At 41.2% G+C, this 19,507-nt stretch overlaps 1 protein-coding gene across 2 annotated transcripts in view; it reads left to right on the top strand.

The window, feature by feature from the left end:
* Positions 1–19,507, top strand: part of CUX1 (cut like homeobox 1) — a 373,050-nt gene that overhangs the window by 287,845 nt on the left and 65,698 nt on the right. The window contains exons 21-23 of one of the 2 annotated variants that reach the window (XM_026656512.1): positions 7,288–7,590; positions 12,941–13,129; positions 18,330–18,594. The exons of the other annotated variant lie outside the window; for it this stretch is intronic. Coding sequence (XP_026512297.1) covers positions 7,288–7,590; positions 12,941–13,129; positions 18,330–18,594 — 757 coding nt within the window. The remainder of the gene's footprint in view (positions 1–7,287; positions 7,591–12,940; positions 13,130–18,329; positions 18,595–19,507) is intronic. 2 annotated transcript variants of the gene reach the window in all.

Genomic DNA, 19,507 nt, shown 5'->3' with positions numbered 1-19,507 from the left:
TCCCATTAAAAGCCCACCCTATGTCAGGCTCTTCAACTGCCATTTTGGTTGCTCTTTTCTGAACTCCATCTAGGTTTGCTACATATTTCTGGTTTTCAGGTGACCGCAGCTGAAAACATATAAATGTAAGTGTGGAACGAGCATAAAATCGTGGAAAATGCAGCATAAAATTGTGGCGAGATCGTATAATCCCTTGCCGATGCTCAGAAGTAATTTTATTCAAGTGGTCACAACCTTTGGCCCTAATTCTGCAAACATTTCTGCACATGTGTAACCTTAGACACATTCATGAGCAGGAGTATTTGCAGGGCAGGGGCCTTTGTTTTTCATTTTTGTTCCCAGAATGTAAAGAAGATGAAGTAGCAGCCACATGAGGAGCCTAGGCTTTTTTGTTTTCATTAAGTAATTTCTGAATTATTGGTTAAAGGAATTAAATTGATTTTTTTTTCTTTTAAAACCACACAAATATGGCTGAAGGGATTTTTTTCAGATTTTTTCTGTCACCCACAAAAATTCACCTCTGAGGCAAGACCAAGCCTGGAAAGTTTCAGACATAAGAGTTTTTTTCAGTTATAACATTTGCAGTAAACACTACCACCACCACACAACAATCATCCAGGGAAATCTATAATCTTAACAATAGCTGGCATTCACTACCATGAATTTATACACATACTTGCTTTACATTATTGTATGTGTCTCTCTCACACATTTAGGCTCTGGAGAGGTGGCTTATTTTCATAAGCCATATTAATGTGCAAATAGGCAAGGTTCACTCATTGAAAACACATCCATTAAAACACTACCTCTGAGAAAATATTCAATGTTCATAGATCAGTACTATTAATTAGTCATAAGAGGGCTTTACTGTAGTATTGTGCCACAAATGCTTAGCTGATTTATTACTCACGTAGATCAAACTTGTGTTTCATTTCACCACTGGTGCACAAAAAGCTCATTACTGTGTTTTGGAAGAGCCTGTGAAGACATAAATTCCTATGCAGAAGTTAAAATCACAGTGTAGAAAAATGGAGACCAAATTCTGCATGAAATTTTCAGATGCCAGAAAACTGAATGCATAACTCAGTGGGAATCTTGCCGTTGACTTCACTTGGAAATGGACAAGGCCCTAAAGATACATCAGTGAGAGTAGGCCCAACTTACTCTGGTTTTTAATCTTTAAAATGGAGAGATCATACAAACAAATAATTAGACAGGAAAAACTAGGAGCTAATCCAGTCTCAGTATGAGCCACTTTGATCTTGGGCAACCTGTCCAAATCTGTTTGTTGCCCATCAACTCACCTGTGGGTAAAAACAGGCTCTCGGATATCAAATGCTCTTCTGGGAGGTGGTGAGAGAATCCTTTGTTGATATTTATCTGTCTTCCTCTTCTATAATAATTTGCCATAGAAGAAATAACTAGAGTATTGTATCCTCCCACTGCTACGTGCCCTATGTTGTTGTTCTGATATTCATTTATAAGTAACTTGAATATGACTAGTTTGGTATGGACCTGAAGCCTGAGCTATGGACATTATGAAAAGTGGTGCATCAAACCAACCGCCAGTTAAATAATGTTTGGGTTATTGTCGGAATGTCACAGAGTACCCTGTCATTTTGTTTCAGCAACTTGTCCTTCCAAATGCACAGTTCGCCTTATGGCATGCCAGCAGTAAAAATGTCACTTACAATAATTACTTTTTGGTGAAAATGCTTGCTGACTTCCTACCTTCAAGCTGTTTTTTACACAGTGGGGAGATAATAAGAAATGACTTTATCCTGACTGCTCAAATGAACACTAAATGGAATGTAGGTTATTACTGTATAGAGAGGGCTGTGTACTGAAATTTAAATAGTGGATTGGACAAACTGCAGAGATTTGTCTCTGAAAATTATAATGGATCTGCTTTTTCAATCCACTTCTGTCTAAAACTTAAGGCAGCTGTTGTCTGCCTGCTGCCTTCAGAATATAATATTGTTCTCAATCCTTTGAGAGGCCCCTGAATACCTTCTGTGTTTCAGATGGTCTTTCCCCCAACATCTCCATGTTTTGTACTTTATTCACCATCAGTCTTTTGGCAGTAACACACATTCAACCACTTATTCACTCCATTATTGTTGAGCTAATATAGGACTGAGTACTTCTTTCTGGAAGTCAAATGTGCCACAGAAAAAGTCTCGATACAGTCAATTTTTATTTTGCTCTGAGAACTCAGATGATTTTGGTCCAGATCGCTCTTGTCCTACCAAAAGGCTTTGGATTATGTTGTCTTGGCAAAAGGACAAAAGGGAAGGAAACTACTTGTTGCCATGCCTGTAGAAATTGGAGCGTAGCTTGAATCAAAATGTTTGGTGCTTCCTGGGATCCATAGTTCTCAAAAGAAATACAAACAATTCTGTTTAAGGAGCCATGTTGTAGACATCCCACCAGGATATGTCACCTTCTAGAATTTCATGCTTCTGGGATTGACAAGGTTGCATCCATCACCTAGTGTTTTAACACTGCACCATCATCCATTTACCTCTTTTGGAGGGGATACTTCCATGCCTAGTATCTCAGTCATAGAATCATAGAATATCAGGGTTGGAAGGGACCTCAGGAGGTCATCTAGTCCAACCCCCTGCTCAAAGCAGGACCAATTCCCAACTAAATCATCCCTGCCATTGGCTGCCACCTAGACATGGAGCCATTGATCACTACCCGTTGAGCCCGACGATCTAGCCAGCTTTCTATCCACCTTACAGTCCATTCATCCAGCCCATTCTTCTTTAACTTGGCGGCAAGAATACTGTGGGAGACCGTATCAAAAGCTTTGCTAAAGTCAAGGAATAACACATCCACTGCTTTCCCCTCATCCAGTCATGCTGAAGTTCATGCTATTCTAAAGAGTTTGTAACTAGTCAAGTCAAGCACTACCTGCAAGTCTCTGAACACCAGTATCTGTGTTGTTCTAACCTAGTTCCGTTCCTCTCCAGGATGAACCTCCTGTTGGCTATCTTCTGTAGATCTGGGCAGTGTTAGTGCACAGCTAGGGCAGTTGAGGACATGCTGCTGTAAAAGCTACTTGTAGTTGAAAGAATCAAAATAACATACATCACAAATCTGTTAGATTATCCCATCCAGCCTCCTGCAATTGTAGGATATAATCCCCCGCATAGTCCACACGAAGAAAAAGGGAAATCCTTCCTTTGAGCATGTACAAGAGAATCCCAGGTTTATGTAAATTTCAAGCATGCCCACAATTTTCAGACGATGTGTGGGGGTGAGTTCAGCAAACTTTGAAGACTTATGCACAATAGGTCTAATTCTTATTTTACATCACTGTAAATCTAGAATAAGTCCATTGAATTCAATGGAGTTAGACCCATGTAAAAGCCGTGAAAGTAAGATTCAGATCCATTTGTCCTTTTACCTGAAGTGAGACTTATACCCTGAAGTCCTGCTGAACCTGCAGGTTTTAAGGACTCTGGAGAGACTTCAGTGCTTGCTGGGCTGGCTCCCCCAATCATCCACTCCGTCTTAAAGTGGTACATCTGACCTTTGGAGGAATGGGAAGTTTAGTTTAGTTAATTGAGATTCAAGTAATCAAAGTTTGGCTGTAATAGTATCTTCTAATCATTCATGATAGTCATTGATAACACTCTCCATGAAGAATGTATACATTTGGTGCTGATGCTCAGGACGTTATTGTTGGGAGTATCCATTGGACATTATATCTCTGTGTGTGTGCCCAGCGCAGATCCACCTGACGCTCAGTTCCTTCCACTAAATCAGAATCCATTGTAATACTCTCTGAAACTGTGGGGAAGGATAATGTGATTCAACATAGCAATCATCTGTACTAGCTGTGGTGGTTCTTTGTAAGGGGCTGTAGTTTTCATTTCCAAGCATTGCCTCTGTCATTCCCCACTTTAGGTGATGAGCAAGCAGACCCAATCCCTGACCAAACAGGGACTCTCAACTAAAAAGATATTGCAGAAATGTTCTTTCAAATGCAGCATCTGACCTATGAATTAGATCCATAGAGTAATACTATATAAAGGTATGACATTTCAGAGATATGCAGTAGCGGCTGTCTTGGATCTGGTGGAATGCACTCCAACACGCTAGTACCAAAATCCTCACTCAATCATAGCAGGAATTTATACATCATCTAATTCATTTAGACAAGTGGTTTTCAACCTTTTTTTCATGTGCCAACCCTTAACAAATGGAGGTGCAAACCTCTTTGGAAATCTTAGCCATAGTCTGTGGACTCCTGGTTGAAAACTACTGATTTAGACATACTGATTGTTCCACCAACTGTTTAAGTATCACATTCAAATTCCAGAAGAAAGTGACTCTCACACCGGAGGAAATGCATTAAATAAGCTTTTCAGAACTGTTATCACCTTAGGATTGGAGAATGTGGTAGAGTTCTGTACAGAAAAATGGCAGACTGACATTGCCGAGGGTCAGAAAATCCAGCCGTCGGGAGAGAAGAACAGAAAAATCCATTACTAGGTCCAGTAGAATGTACAACCAAAACTGATGAATGAAAGCAAGAGCTCTGAGCAGTGCTTCAGACTCTGTGGTGTTCTGTAGAACTTTGGTGCTGATGCTCAGGAGAAAAAGGGGAAGGAATGCATAGAGGAGGTTGGATTGAAAAATACCCACTTTTAAGCATGTTGTGGCTTCATCAACTGCAATAGGGAATGCACAACCACAGAACATAAATCTGTGGTTCATGTAATAATGAGGAGGTTGATATATTGTTCTCAGCCAGCTTTGCAGTGTGCTCAACCAGAGTCAAGTCGTATTCTCTCAATTCAGAGTGGAATGCAATTTTGCAGTATTTATTTTTTTTCTTAAATCACAGGAATTAAATATAAATATCAGCATTACGGTTGAGCAATCAAACTATCACTGGTCAGGAAATTCCGAAATGTAGGTATTTTTCTGCAGCATTAACACAACCATATTGGATAGCTTTCAATTTTTTAGGTTATAAAAATAATATAATTAATTCACATTTAAGAAAGAAAACAAAAATAGAAAGCAGATGAGCAATGTTGACTTATTTTACATTTATTTATTTATATAGCTTTATATGTTCTTATCCCACACTCTTGGTTGCAGTAGAAACCTTAACTTTTGGAATTTCTTAATTTATGAAGAGTTTATATGCAAGGAGAATAGTGGGACCCTCCCAAGCTTGGTCCACAAGCCACGCTCCAGCTGCATCAGATGCGATCCAGATTAACTGTGCAGATCTTTGTAATATGATCGTTTCTCTCTCTTCTTGGCTGTTTTGATCAACTGTGAGGTAGTTAACCATGTCGACATCTCAACTGTCATCTGTAGGCTTCAGTGATGAAGGGGCTCTGATCACTCTTCTCAAATGATTCCGGTTGTCTGCACATTCAGCCGATATCATTTCACTGATTATATTCAATTCACATTTGAAAACAGCCATATAAAGAATAGACAATTTTTGGGGGGGTGAATGTGCGGGGTTATGTAAAAGCTTATATTCTACAGTACAAGAAGGCAGGCAGCCTTCTTGGAAACATACTGCTCAGCTGACCATAAGTGCTGGAACTAGGGGGCTGCCGCCCCCCTTGTCTAGTAATGGTTTCCGTCATGTACAGGGTTTGCAGTTTGGTTCAATGGCTTCTCAGCACCCCCACTGTACAAATTCTTCCAGCACCCCTGCAGCTGACACAACCCTGCACAGGCAGACTCCAGCTTTAGAGTACTTGATTTCTCATCTCTAATGTTGCACTAAAAAGCCGTGTACCTGATCCTTCAACCTTTTGTTATTTTTCTCAGCATATAGTGTAATGATGATCTTAGAAGGGGTGTGCATACAAAAGTCATACCTGTTTTAGAGGATATAAAAATCTATGATGTGTGCATCATACGTAGTTTGAAATCACGATACACTGAGTGCTCCTAGAATAGACCGGTTGTTTTCCTTTGTGTTGCATTCCAAAATCAGATTCAGATATTCTTACCTTTTTGAGTAAATAAAAAGGTTGGTTGCTCTTAAAAACAAAATCCCAGGAGGCTGTTAATATGTAAAAATAAACAAAAAAAAATGTAACTAATCCACTCTGTCAGCAACATACTACATTTCAGTGATAGGCGAGAGATATGTTGTTTTATCTTTGATGTCTGCAGTAGCAGGATGAAAAAACAGACACTGGTGAATGCTTTTGTTTAGTCCTCTGTGAGGTGTTTTGGTTTTTACTGTACTGTATATGTGTGGTTTGCAGTGCATGTATGGAAAATTGCATAGGAAATTTGCAGCTGCTCTAGTTATTTACTAAGATTTGTTTAAGTGGCACAAGGGACAAAATTAGAAGGAACTTGAACCATTGCTGTGCAGTTTATTAGCCAGGCAGCCATAATTTTGACCTTGATGTGGGTTAAAGGACACAGACCTGAGAAGAAATCTGTTTATCATGTAGGGAATTCATGCCATCCCTGACAGTGTACAGTGAACAAGATGGATGATCTGCCAGATTGGTCCCTTGCATGGGTGAATCGGGGCAAATTTACAGTACAATTCCTTTGCTGTTCCTGATACAAAAATAACATTTGCTGGGTTTTATATTCTATTGTATGACGAGTCGGGGGTGAGCAGAGAGAAGAAATTAGATTTGTAGGACTCTTACTGCCTTAAAGATTTATATAGAACTTGCTCTCCTTTTATGTCTGTCTCTTTTGCATCTTTCATAAACTATTAAAAAAAATTCAATTACTTTGGTTGAGAGAGCAGTTTTTGTGAATGTGTCAGGAAGACTTCCCTAAATACAGTATGGTAAAAGCTTTTATTGTTAAGACTTTTATTGCCTTCAATACCCCCATTTTATTGTGATTGCATTCAAACACCATGTTTACTTATGAAGTATATTCCTCTATAATAATTGACACATCAATATTTTGTAAGAAAATGACACAGAAGACAATACCTTGAATTCTTATAGCCAAGTGAGTTTCTTGCAGCCCTCCACAATATTGAACCTTAATTAATTATTAGTTTTATTTTTCTGTTGCATTTATATATCCTGCCTCTCTGAAAAAACAGAGATTAATCAAATAGTAAAATTACAAAATAACGTAGTTTTAAAATGAAATCTTTCCGTAGCCTAGCCCTTAAAAGCAGCATTTTGCTGTACTTTTTGCATACCTGGGCATTAGTTAAAGTATGTAGAATATAAACGAGAAGGAAGATAGTTGTAATGCTTTGATTGCAAGATAATTATGCCATAGTCAGTTTTTCTCCTTTTTTAATTACAGAAAGCACTCCAAAGACCTCTGCCAGTTGCAGTCCTGCTCCTGAGTCTCCCATGAGTTCCAGTGAATCAGTAAAGAGTCTGACTGAATTGGTACAGCAACCCTGTCCTGCTATAGAGACAAGTAAAGATGGCAAACCACAAGAATCAAGTGAGCCTCCTGTTTCTGAATCCCAGTCGACAACACCTTTGCCTCTCTCGGGCCATTCAGCACTTAGCATTCAAGAACTGGTTGCTGTCTCTCCTGAATTGGACACATATGGCATTACGAAGAGGGTTAAAGAGGTGTTAACAGACAACAACCTTGGTAAGTTGCTTTGTTCTAATGTCTTTAATGAAATAAAACAAAGTATTAATGCTTTTTTATAAGTAATGTGTCACTAGAAAGTATGTTAAAGGGACCGTATCAAACTGTTTAGGTCTAAAATGTAATCTGTTTTGAAATTGTTCTAATCTGATAAAGAATATCCTCCAGATTTTAAATACCTACTTCCAAACACAAAATCATAACTCTGTCACTCTTCTACATCACGTACATGTACACCTGGCCCACCAAGCAGACTACCATCCCCAGTTCCCTGTCCACAGTCATCTGAGTCCTGTAGGCTCTTCAAACATCAAAATTTCTATGCTGTTCAGTTCTCCACTTGAGAAGTTGTACTTCACCTCCAGCTTCTGGTTTCCCTGTCCATGTAGAGATGGTAACCAGGGGCCCTAGAGCTTTGCAAATAGGTGAGGGAAAGGGTTGGAAGAGGAGGAGCATCACAGGCAGATGGGAGTTAAGGAGGGATGTCATGGATCTGGTAGAGGTGGAGAAGGAGAATCCAAACACAAGAGGGTAGTATGTGGAAGTGGATGGGGCCGTTAAATTGTTACCTCACATAAGGCCCACAAAAGCTAATACTGCCCTTGTCTGCAGAGCAGTTTTCTGGATCAGGATGGAGTTACCAGATGGATGCACTGCTGATGTGGTTGATATTATACAGTACTGTCAAGGGAAATGTGAGGAGTTGACTAAGGTATAGGAAAGGGAGCCAAAGAGATCTGGGTTATACTCCCAACACTGCCAGTGGCTTAATCTGTGACCCCTGTATGTCAGTAACTCCTCCTATGTGTCTGTTTCATACTTTCTTTCCTCACAAGGTATTGGGAGATTTAATGCATTTATGTCTGGGAAGCACTTTGAAGTTCTCGGATGGAAGGCAGTACAGAAGGGCAGAGTATTGTAGCACCACTCGTACACAAATGTTAGACTTCTGATTATGTCACTTAATGCAGCCAGCATCTACCATGAGGCAAGAATGCTTAGTATAAGTGTATGGAGGCTGCTCATTTCAAACCGAAAAGTGTAGTTGGGGATCTAGATATTGAGGCTTCTCTTGGAGTTGAAGTTTAGAGAAAACTATTGTCCTGTGAGTTTAAAAAGAGATTGATGAGGAGGCTTTTTGGTCATTCCTTCCCTGTACTCATCCCCTTTTCAATCCAAGGGCCAACCTTTCTCTAGGAGCTTAAACAGTTCAGACTGTCTCATTTATTATAACCGTTTCCAAGCATTAATATACCCAGCTTCTGCTAAGTCTACTGTATTTTAGCAAACAGGATTATATGACCCTTTTTCAGTCAGTTGCAGAATAACAGCGGCTGCCATCTTAGACTAAAGTAAGACCCATTTTACTCTTTTTTTTTTTTTTTTTTTTTTTATTTTTTTTTTTTTAGTGTCACTCACATTCAATTAAAAAAAATTCTAGGCAGATCCTCTACAAAAAGTCATACATGAAAGCAAGTCCCATTAAACTTGAGGGAACTTCTCACGTGCTTATGTTTGTATAGTCAGACCCAGAGTGCTTACTCTATGGAGCTACTCACAGTAGTAAACTCTACACATGGTTGTAAGGGTCTGTAGGATCAGGCCCTTCGTTTTTTGTTCAGAATGCTATTGGGTACTGTTCCTCCTCTGGTGTTCCAGAGAGGGTTTGAAAAGTATTTTTGTTTACATTTATTTTGATGCCATTTTTACTTAGTCTTTTTTTTTTTCCCATGATTTTTGTTTTCCTACAGTGTGGCTGACAAGCCTAAAAAGCAGCAGAAGAGCCAGGAAATGTGCCCCAAACTCTGCATTAGGTGTGGAACAAGTTTAAATGTCTCCTTTTGCCCTCAGTGTGCTGAAGTGCCAGATTTACTCAGTGCTGAGGCTTCTGTTTTAGGCCACAGGGCCACATGAACCTGTCTCAGCCAATTCCTAGTGGCTCAGTAGTTCAAAAACCATTAGCCACTAAAGAGGGCATTAGAGTGGAACTGGTTTGGGTCACATGACTCATTAAACTGGATTGTGTTTGGAAGGTCTTCCCTCATGGGCTTTCTTGGATTCAAACTCTAGTAACAATTCTAGCAACCAATACTAGTACTGCCAGCAGGGAGATGTTTGTAGCACAATAAGGATTTTCCAACTGAGGCAGCACATCACATTGTCACAGAGGGGAGAAAATGTAACAAGCTACCAAAAAGTCCTAAATTTGGGGGGGTTGCAGAAAGTGCCAAAATACTGCAAAGAATTTGCAGTCACAACAAAAGTAGGTCACTAAATACAAAAGCTAACTCTTGTGGCTACTGAATGGCAGTAAAGATGGAGCAAACTAAATGGCACGGGCTTTGCAAATTCTCTGAAATCTATATTTTAAAAAAAACCAACTCCTCAATTGCTGTTTGAGCATATGGTGTATGATCCACCTGCTCCCTACCGGTAGTGATTTATAATCTGGTTCCCATTAGCTTGACAGTCTTTCAAACCAGGTATTTGATCCCTTATGGTTGTACTTAGGGAAGTAGAATAAACACAGCGGAATAAAAACATTTCAGTTTTGCCTTTTGCCGTCCACGTAACATTAATGTGATATTTGCAGTATCCCCTAACTTTTCATACGTAGTATTGGGCATACTTAGAGATTGCTCGGAATACTAAGGGAATGTTGTTCAGTTACAAAGACAATTGAAAAGATTTAAAGAGGAACCACTGTAAATAGGTTACAGTGCTAATACTCATTCTGGAAGTTTCAACTAATTGGCAGTTTTAAAGATAAATAGAGGGTTTATTTCAAAAGATCCCCACTCTGTACCAGGGTACAGATATACTCTGGAATGCAGATGAACCAAAACTGGCATTTAGTCTGATTTTTCAGAATTTCGGGTAATCAGGGTTTATCTGTACATGGACAGGTACAAAATGAAAAATGAATGTATTTTAAAACAATGTAGTTGAAAATCACTACTTCTTTTACTTACTTGCCAAAGTATGAGTTTAGGGTTCTGTATTTCCACAGTAAGAGCCAAGAAGAGGGACAACTTTAGGTAATATTGGGCTCCACACAAAGTAACATGCACACAGAGGCCATGTCCAGCTTACTCGATGTTGGGTTCTCCCTCCCCAGCTTAGAGTTGCCAACTTTCCAATCACACAAAACCGAACAGGCAGGCCCCGCCCCTTCACTGCGGCCCCACCCCCACTCGCTCCATCCCCCCTCCCTCCATCACTCACTCTTCCCCACCCTCACTCACTTTCACCGGGCTGGGGCATGAGGTTGCAGTATGAGAGGGGTATGGGCTCTGGGCTGGGGGTGCAGGCTCTGGGGGAGGCCCAAGGATGAGTGGTTTGGGGTGCAGGAGAGGGCTCCGGGCTGGGGCCGAGGGGTTCAGAGTGGAGGAGGAGGTGTGGGCTCTGGGCTGGGGCGGTGGGCTCTGGGATGGGGCCAGGGATGAGGGGTTTGGGGTGCAGGAGGGGGGGATGGGCTGGGGCAGGGGGTTGGGGTGCAGAGGGGTGAGGGCTCTGGCTGGGGGTGTGGGCTCTGGGATGGGGCCGAGGATGCAGGAGGGGACTCCGGGCTGGGGCAAGGGGTTGGGGTGTGGGATCCCAGCAGCTCTTACCGCAGCTCCAAGGAAGCGGCCACCAGGTCCCTGAAGGCTCTAGGCACATGGGCAGCCAGGTGGCTCTGCGCAGTGCGCACTGCCTTTGCACCCACAGGCGCCGCTCCCTGCAGCTCCATTGGTCGTGGTTCCTGGCCAATGGGAGCTGTGGAGCCGGCGCTGGGGGACAGGGCAGCGCATGGAGCCTCCCAGTCCCTGGCCGACCCAGCGCCTAGGGGTCGCAGGGATCTGGTGGCTGCTTCTGGGGGCAACGTGGAGATAGGGCAGGTAGGGAGCCTGCCTTAGCCCCGGGTCCCCGCTGCACCACTGACTGGACTTTTAAGGGCCGACCAGAGCTGCCAGTGTCTATTTTTGACTGGGCAAAAACCAGACGCCTGGCAACCCTACCCCAGCTCTATATACCCATGACCACACCCTCCTCTGACTGCCTCTTATTACAACTCCCTCAAGCTTCTGTTGAATCCTTGCCCATCTGCCCCTTCATTTGGATGCCTCAGGAGTCCCCGACATATATACAAACACACACACGCACCTCCGCTGCCCCAATAAATCAGTAAACTAAAAAAGGGAGCCAGTGCGAAATTTTCCAAGTGCTTTGGTCATATAGACCCAAGACTACCACTGGGTAACGTCCCTTACACCTAGATCAAGTGAAGGAAAATACTCTGTTGGGGGGCAGACACAGGACCCTGAGGCCAAGTCTTAGCAGGTAAAAAGCTTTTCAGATTACCTTTACAATATACAGTAGTTAAAATACTATCAGAAATCAGGGTTTGACTCAGATGACTGCAGGCTTCTCTTTTGTAGCAAAAGCTATTGCATATCAAGACAGTTTTGCTCAAGAAAAGCATTAAGTGAAGGTTGTTAGAAAACAAACTATGGCCTGGTTTCGAGTGCTGTGGACATTTTTTCTAGTTACTGCAAAGTTAAATCTTAAACATATAAATGGAACAATAACTATGTGTACATTCAAAGTATGTATGTTCCAAAATACATACAAATTGCTACCATGCTAGAGCATAGCATTTGAAACAGGGCTTAAGTACAGAATTCTTGAGAGCAAGTACTACATAAAAGTTACAAAAATACACTTTTACTACATTTCGTAAACTGTGCCTACCTGCAATTGCTAAAGCACATTTACAATAGTAGTAAAAACACTATAAAATGGAAAGTTTTTGCATGTGTCTGTGAAGACACTAGCGTGAATGTTGCTGAACAGGAGAGGTGTACAGTATTAGCGTTTGTTTCACTGATGGAATTGTCTGTATTATCTTAATGGAAGGAAGCAGTTATAGTACCTTCCCTCATAAAACCTAAGTAGCTGTAGTAATTTTGCTGGAGTTGAATGCTTAGTTAAAAGCTTGATTTACTTTTTAAAATCTTATTACTTTTTACTTTTGCACATTATGTCCATTATAAGGTCCTGATCCCAAAAGGTGTTGAGCTCCCCTGCTTGCCAGAATCAGACCCTAACAACTAAACTAAAACTAAGTAATTTCCAACTTTAATGGGGGAAGAGCTATTATTCTTCCTTTTATTTCTGTTGGGTTTTTAGGCAAGTGTGAAGTAAGAATAATTGACAGTGATTATATATACACCAGAGCTCTGCTACTCCTTCAAAGAATTTGGTCCCCTTCCACCTTCTAGCCTTTCTTTTGCATTGTTTTCTTCTATCTTTTTAGTTTAGATTTGCCTCTTAGCTGAATGAATACATTTCAGTTTTGATTTCTTATTAGGTCAGCGTTTGTTTGGGGAGACAATCCTAGGGCTAACGCAAGGCTCGGTCTCAGACCTTCTGGCTCGCCCAAAGCCCTGGCACAAATTGAGTTTGAAGGGACGGGAGCCCTTTGTCCGCATGCAGCTGTGGCTAAATGATCCCAACAATGTGGAGAAATTGATGGATATGAAGCGAATGGAGAAAAAAGGTAATTTATTTTTTATTTCAAATGGACTTTTTTTAAAATTATCCATGAGTATTATATAGGTTATATTGATCCAGCATTATTGAAGGATATGGAAAGGGCTTCACAGCATCTTTCTGTTTGCCGAACTTGATGCTAGCTTTGCTTTTTTTATATATCTCCAGAAGAAAAAGAAAAAACATCCTGAATGCCCAGTGTCATGAAGCCACTTCTAGATTCACTATGGAATTAATTACTGCTGCCCTAATGCATCAGTGATAACTTGCCTTACCAAATGAGAACCATGAGAATGGCAACTGGCTCAGGATATTCATTACTAGGACCACAACCAGTCACAGACGTTGGGATGGAGGGAGTAAACAGTGATTCCTGAGGGAACTTCTTGCTGGTCTAACACTGGTGATCACTAGGAGGAAAGATAAATGTAGTGATTTAAAATGATTCTATGAGATGCATTTGTATCATTTAATTTAGTATCCTTTGTGGTTCTGGTTTTGTTCAAGTGAGCTCCCCTCATCTGCTTAGATCAAAAACATTTATCTATTAGGTCTCTAAATTGTTATATACAGTTTTATTGTGGAACATGTCCTGTGGATTTCAGATCCTTTTCTTTATTTTGAATCCATTGCTGAGAAATAGCAATTACAAAAATAGCCACTTTAGTACGATCACATGATTCTACAACACAGAAGTTCCAGATGCCGACTTCTAGCAGCAGTTAGCTGAGTGCAGAATTGTGTACATTCCAGCTAGTTATCCTGGGTGATGATAGTGCACCTCTGCATTAAAGTGCTACTGTTGACTGATTTCACAGTAACACTAACATGTCATGAAGAATTTTTGTGGTTAGACTGAAAATTGCAGTTAAGGGGCTTACAGGAGAGCTAGTAGTCTCCTGTTGAAAGTGAATAAGAGAAACACATCCCTGCTACAGTAACTTCCGGTAGTACAGTACAATGCAACATCTCATCAGAAATTGCATGAGGTCTTCCACTGGGAGCAGAATCCTCTCAGGTTTCCCACTTAGCACTGTAAACTAAAGGGAGCTGAGATGGTTTCTGCTGCATTAGAAACAGAGCAAAAATAAATGGGCCAAATAGCTAGATTTGTAACATTCCTAAGAGATTATCCTGTACAACGTTGAATAAAAACAAAATAATTAAAAAGTAACATTGATAGCCTCCTTTGGAAACGAGTTTCTAAACTGGATTTTGATCAAAGTCCGACGCAATACATATGCTATAGGAAAGGAAACGGTCCCTGAATAAAGATAAGGCTGTAAATTGTTTGAGGGCCTCAGCTGAGCTCCTGAACTGTGTAAGTGCTGTCCTGGTATCAGAGCTCTGGGAGTGAATTCTGTATTCACTCCAGAGTTCTCTCTTGCAGCTACGGGTCCTGTTGTTCAACCATTTAAATTACCCTGGAGCCACATCAACAATGGAACTTTCCATTCAGATAGTGTCAGTGAAAGAACATTGCAATGGTTTCTGTTGCCAATGAAACATTACAACCAATTATTCCTCTCCCACATTTTATCAGAGGAATAAATTGATAGTTATGGTAAAGGTGAGATGAGCATATCTCCCCCCCCCCCCCACACCCCCATCAGTTTGAAACTTATGCTATGAAAGCCCTATATAAACAGTTCAGCAGACTTCTAACATATGTTAAATCAACTTTTAGGAGGGGTCTTCAGACCCACCAAGATCAGACTCCTTCCCCCCACTTCCCTTACTTTGAATAATTAGCTTCTGCAGCATATGGCACACCACTGTGCATGCTGCTGGAAACATTGCACTCCGCAGTGAATAGTGCTGAAGCCTCCTGACAGGAGAAATGCTCATTCTCTATATTTCCCCATCATTTCATTTTGAATAAGCTTGTTCAGTACCAGGTAGGATAAGAATTCTATTTAAAAAGGGCTCTGTTTTACCCCAGTAGGCAGGCTCTAGTGCTGTTGGGTGGTGGGCTTGCCGTTTCCAGCTGAGTGCATGCTGGGGAGACTCGCCAAGGGAACATGGCAATGCTGGGGCTACAACGACAGCAATGAAAAAGGTGGTAAAATCCTGGAATAGAACTGGGCCCAACACCAAGGATCCAGGTCCAAACCTTCCCAAGGACTGGATTTAGGAAGTGATTTTGGTCATTATGAAGTATTGGTTAATGGAAAAATTCAAAACTATATCCAAAACCAAACTCCTCCAAAACTCAGGGATGTTTGTAATTTGCCTTTTGATTTGAGTCTCTCCTTATTTGAAAATGTGCTGAAATCTCCCATGAGCTTGTGTATATTCACCACATACACTTAGAATTAAGATTGTTTAAAATAATATTTGCAAATCATCTTTAAAGCATCTAGAGTGCTTCATGCAGCGCTCATAGCTAGTAATCTGGTTCAGCACACTGACTGATGCCATAATATGTGACCTTGAACCAGTGGAGCGATGGTCTGATAACCTGTTCTGGATGAAAAAATACCAACTGGTGGATGTTATGGGTTTTTTTGCAGTGGGGCTCCCTGTAAGTCATCATTGTTTCTTTATTCTTGTCTCCCGTTTCATGAGAACGACTTAGCAGTTGTTGCTTCATAGTGACAGCATTGAGAGTGAGGGCAGGTCTGCACTTGGATGGAACACCTCCCAGGAAAGTCTAGTTCTCCAGGAAGTGGTGCTCATCCTCTTGAGTTTGGCCTGAGCTGTTGTCCCAGAATGAAGATTGAAAACTCTGTGTTGCTGGAGGTGCCATCTTTTGGTTCTGGGATAAGAGAATCTGACCACTCATTAAAGATCTTTTTGCATAAGAGGAGGGTGTTAAGCCCAGTGACCTGACCAAATTCTGGCAGCTTCAGTTGGATATAGCACAAATCTTTTACATTTTTAATTAGATGTGCTCTTCTCCTTCATGTCGTCTCCTAAATTTCTGTGTAGTGTTGCAGTGTTCTAATGAGCAGATACCATTCTTCACCCTTCTTTTGGCTGTTACAGTGGTGAATGAAGGGAGCCCTGTGTCTAGTTTGTGTATCAGTAGAAGTTTGTAAAACACTTTAATCTCAAAAGGCTCCAAAGACCTTTTATAATTGGTGTCCCTAGTCTCTGTTTGTCATAGGATGGAGATGGATGGCAGGAGAGAGATCACTTGATCATTGCATGTTGGTCCACTCCCTCTGGGGCACCTGGCATTGGCCACTCTCGGTAGACAGGATACTGGGCTAGATGGACCTTTGGTCTGACCTGGTACGGCCGTTCTTATATTCTTATGTAAATGTAAGATATCATTTTCTTCATATTAATTGCCAGCATTACAAGTTGTAGCATTTAGCTGCACCTTAGGGTCTGCAGAGGTAGGGCCCCATTTGTTGTTTACCACTAACTGCTTCCCATTTTCCCCACTGGTTGAAACATCCTATATACCTTTTGGTTGATTGGAATAACCTTTAAAAATAACTTTCTTATATAAACAAGGTGAGTGAGGTAATATCTTTTATTGGATCAACTTCTGTTGGTGAGCGAGACAAGCTTCTGAGCCAGGCTCAGGTCCTGAAGAAGAGCTTTGTGTGGCTCGAAAACGTCTCTCTTTCACCAACAGAAGTTGGTCCAGTAAGATATTCCCTCACCCATCTTGTGTCTCTACTATCCTAGGACTGACATGGCTACAACTACATTGCATATAACTTTCTTAAATGGGTGCAGGACTATATATTGCACAGCAGAGTGATGGATCGTGAGCTTCTTGCACTCTGTTCCATACCAGCGATCTTGCACAGTAGGCAATCCAACAGGCAAGACGTCCTATTCGGGAAAAATAAAATGTTGGCCATTCAGGTACCCAGGAAGGTTAAACATTATGTTCAACATTCACTTTGATACTCCTGTGACTGTGTAACAGTCCCAGTAGATCCACCACCAGTGTAGAGGGCGAAATGACAAAGCAGAGCTGGACACTAAAGGCCCAGGAAGTCCTGCAGGGGAAAAGGGTACTTTATTAAAGCAGCTCCCTGGCACTATAAGGAGGGTGAGCTCTATACCCAGAAAACTTGAGTTGTAGCTCAAGGTGGCCTGTCTTTTTTTTTTTTTATATATCATCTATGCATCCTATTCCTAAAGATAAAACCTATGGTAAAGAAATTCATTTCATGAAAGACTTTGTTGCTGGCTCAGGTGACCCACTTCACAAGCTTCCAAATCTCTATGGCATGAGTCTATGCTCCGAAAGATTGATATATATATTTAAAAGGTATTTATCAGGCCACTGCAACATTGTATTGATCAAGTTCATCTGGAAGTGCTTTTTTCTCACTGCAAGGGAAAGGCCTCCTTGACAATGCTCTTGCATGACTCTGATCCCATCTCCCTCCACCCAGTGCAAGTCAATCAAGGCAATGACATCATTAGCCAAATCTCTTTCCTCAATGAACTTAACAGGATGGTTCACCACCACCCCTCTCCCCGTGAGGATGAAGGCGCCTAATGGAATTGCTCAGATTCCCATCACTGACCTAACTGAGCTACCTGCACACAGCAGCAGTACCCATCAAATCGTATTGTAAAAGAATCTTGCTTAAAGGAAGGGGATGTAGGTTGTTTTTCTTTTTTATAACTTGTCTCCAGTGTATGCATCTAAGACAAGATCTGTAGGAATAAGCAGCAAATCTCTGAACTGTTCCTTAGGGCTGAGGCAAAATTTCAGGATTCCACAGGTTCCAAGCGCCATCTTGTGTTGGAACATGGTTGTGATTTCAGCTTTTATCAACTACTGTAGTTTAAATTTAATCCAGTAGGAAGCTTTAAATACCAAGAAACACAGAGTATTTCAGTTGCAATGCAGCATAACTGTCCTAATGGAATGTATATGTGAAAATGTCATACTCCTAAAATACTCAGACTTTTGTTGAGTAACATTAGAACTATGCACCACACTTAACTTATGTCCATTATTTGTCTTACATATTCACCAATGGGGTGGAAAACTTAGAAAGGTTTATGGTCAGTTTGTGCTCTCTTCCCTGCCACCTCTGCCTTCTCTTGCGGACTCTTTTCGGATCCACACCAGAATTCATTTCCTGCTCCTTCCTGCTCTGTCCTTCCCAGCATGCACCCCCCCCCCCAACCCCCCAAGCTCACAATTTGGGATCTTTGCATTTACTCATTTAGTTTTTGTATTTGGTGACTTTTTATATTTACATGGTTCTGTATTTGTCTTTCAGCCTACATGAAACGACGGCACAGCTCAGTTAGTGACAGTCAACCTTGTGAGCCCTCTTCAGTTGGAATAGACTATAGCCAGGGAGCCAGCCCACAGCCACAGCATCAGCTAAAGAAACCACGAGTAGTGTTGGCACCAGAAGAGAAAGAAGCTCTAAAACGAGCATATCAGCAAAAGCCATACCCATCGCCAAAAACCATTGAGGAACTCGCTACACAACTCAATTTGAAAACCAGCACAGTGATCAACTGGTTCCACAATTACAGGTACAGTACATGTCCCACACAGCATCTCCAGTGAGCACAATATATACTCTAGCCCTAAAAGGCTGTTTATTTCTATCTGTCTTAACTAGTGCTGGGCAGTGATACAGAAGGGACTGTCTCATTAGCAAGGAGTTTATAGTAATAATGATAGTGCAAACAGTATATGCCAGTTTTAAAATAATTCCTGGGGAATAAAAATAGAATCATAGAATACCAGGGTTGGAAGGGACCTCAGGAGGTCATCTAGTCCAACCCTCTACTCAAAGCAGGACCAATCCCCAGACAGATTTTTGTCCCAGATCCCTAAATGGCCCCCTCAAGGATTGAACTCACAACCTTGGGTTTAGCAGGCCAATGCTCAAACCACTGAGCTATCCCTCCCCCAGATATTGACTTAAATAGTTCTTGTTTGTGTGAAATCCTGCATTTTGATTTGATATGTCAGAGTGGGACTTTAAACTAAAAGGGTTCACTGTTGTGGGATATTTATAATTCATATAGTAGTCTACCAGATAGTGTGTACACTACTGCCCTCTATTGGATGGAATCAGAACTATTCTTTTGTCATAGGTTAGCCTACAGTGCTGAAAATTAAAGGAGATTTTCCTTTAGCTCAAGATATAGAGACCTGTGATTTGGGACCAGGAGAATGTGTTCTGTCTCCATGAAGTACCAAATGGCCATGGTATGCAGCCTAGTGACAACCATGAGGTCTGAATTGGCTGCAAATTTATTACACTATTATGATAAATCCTTGATGCCAAGAGTCATCCTGAAATGAAATGAGATTAGAGTCTCAGTTTAATCCTTTGTTCCCTTTAAAAAGAACCACAAATTGGGTGCATTGAGTAGTTTCTGACCACTGAAGACTCAGTGCTTGAGCAGCTTGACCACTGAGAAGTAGAAGGAGTTG

The sequence above is a fragment of the Terrapene carolina genome, unplaced genomic scaffold, assembly GCF_002925995.2.
Source record: "Terrapene carolina triunguis isolate 2854851 unplaced genomic scaffold, T_m_triunguis-2.0 Scaffold231, whole genome shotgun sequence".
In the NCBI taxonomy this organism is placed as follows: domain Eukaryota; kingdom Metazoa; phylum Chordata; order Testudines; family Emydidae; genus Terrapene; species Terrapene triunguis.
The sequence above is the reverse complement of the archived record's forward strand: the minus strand, read 5'-3'. Positions and strand labels throughout refer to the sequence as shown.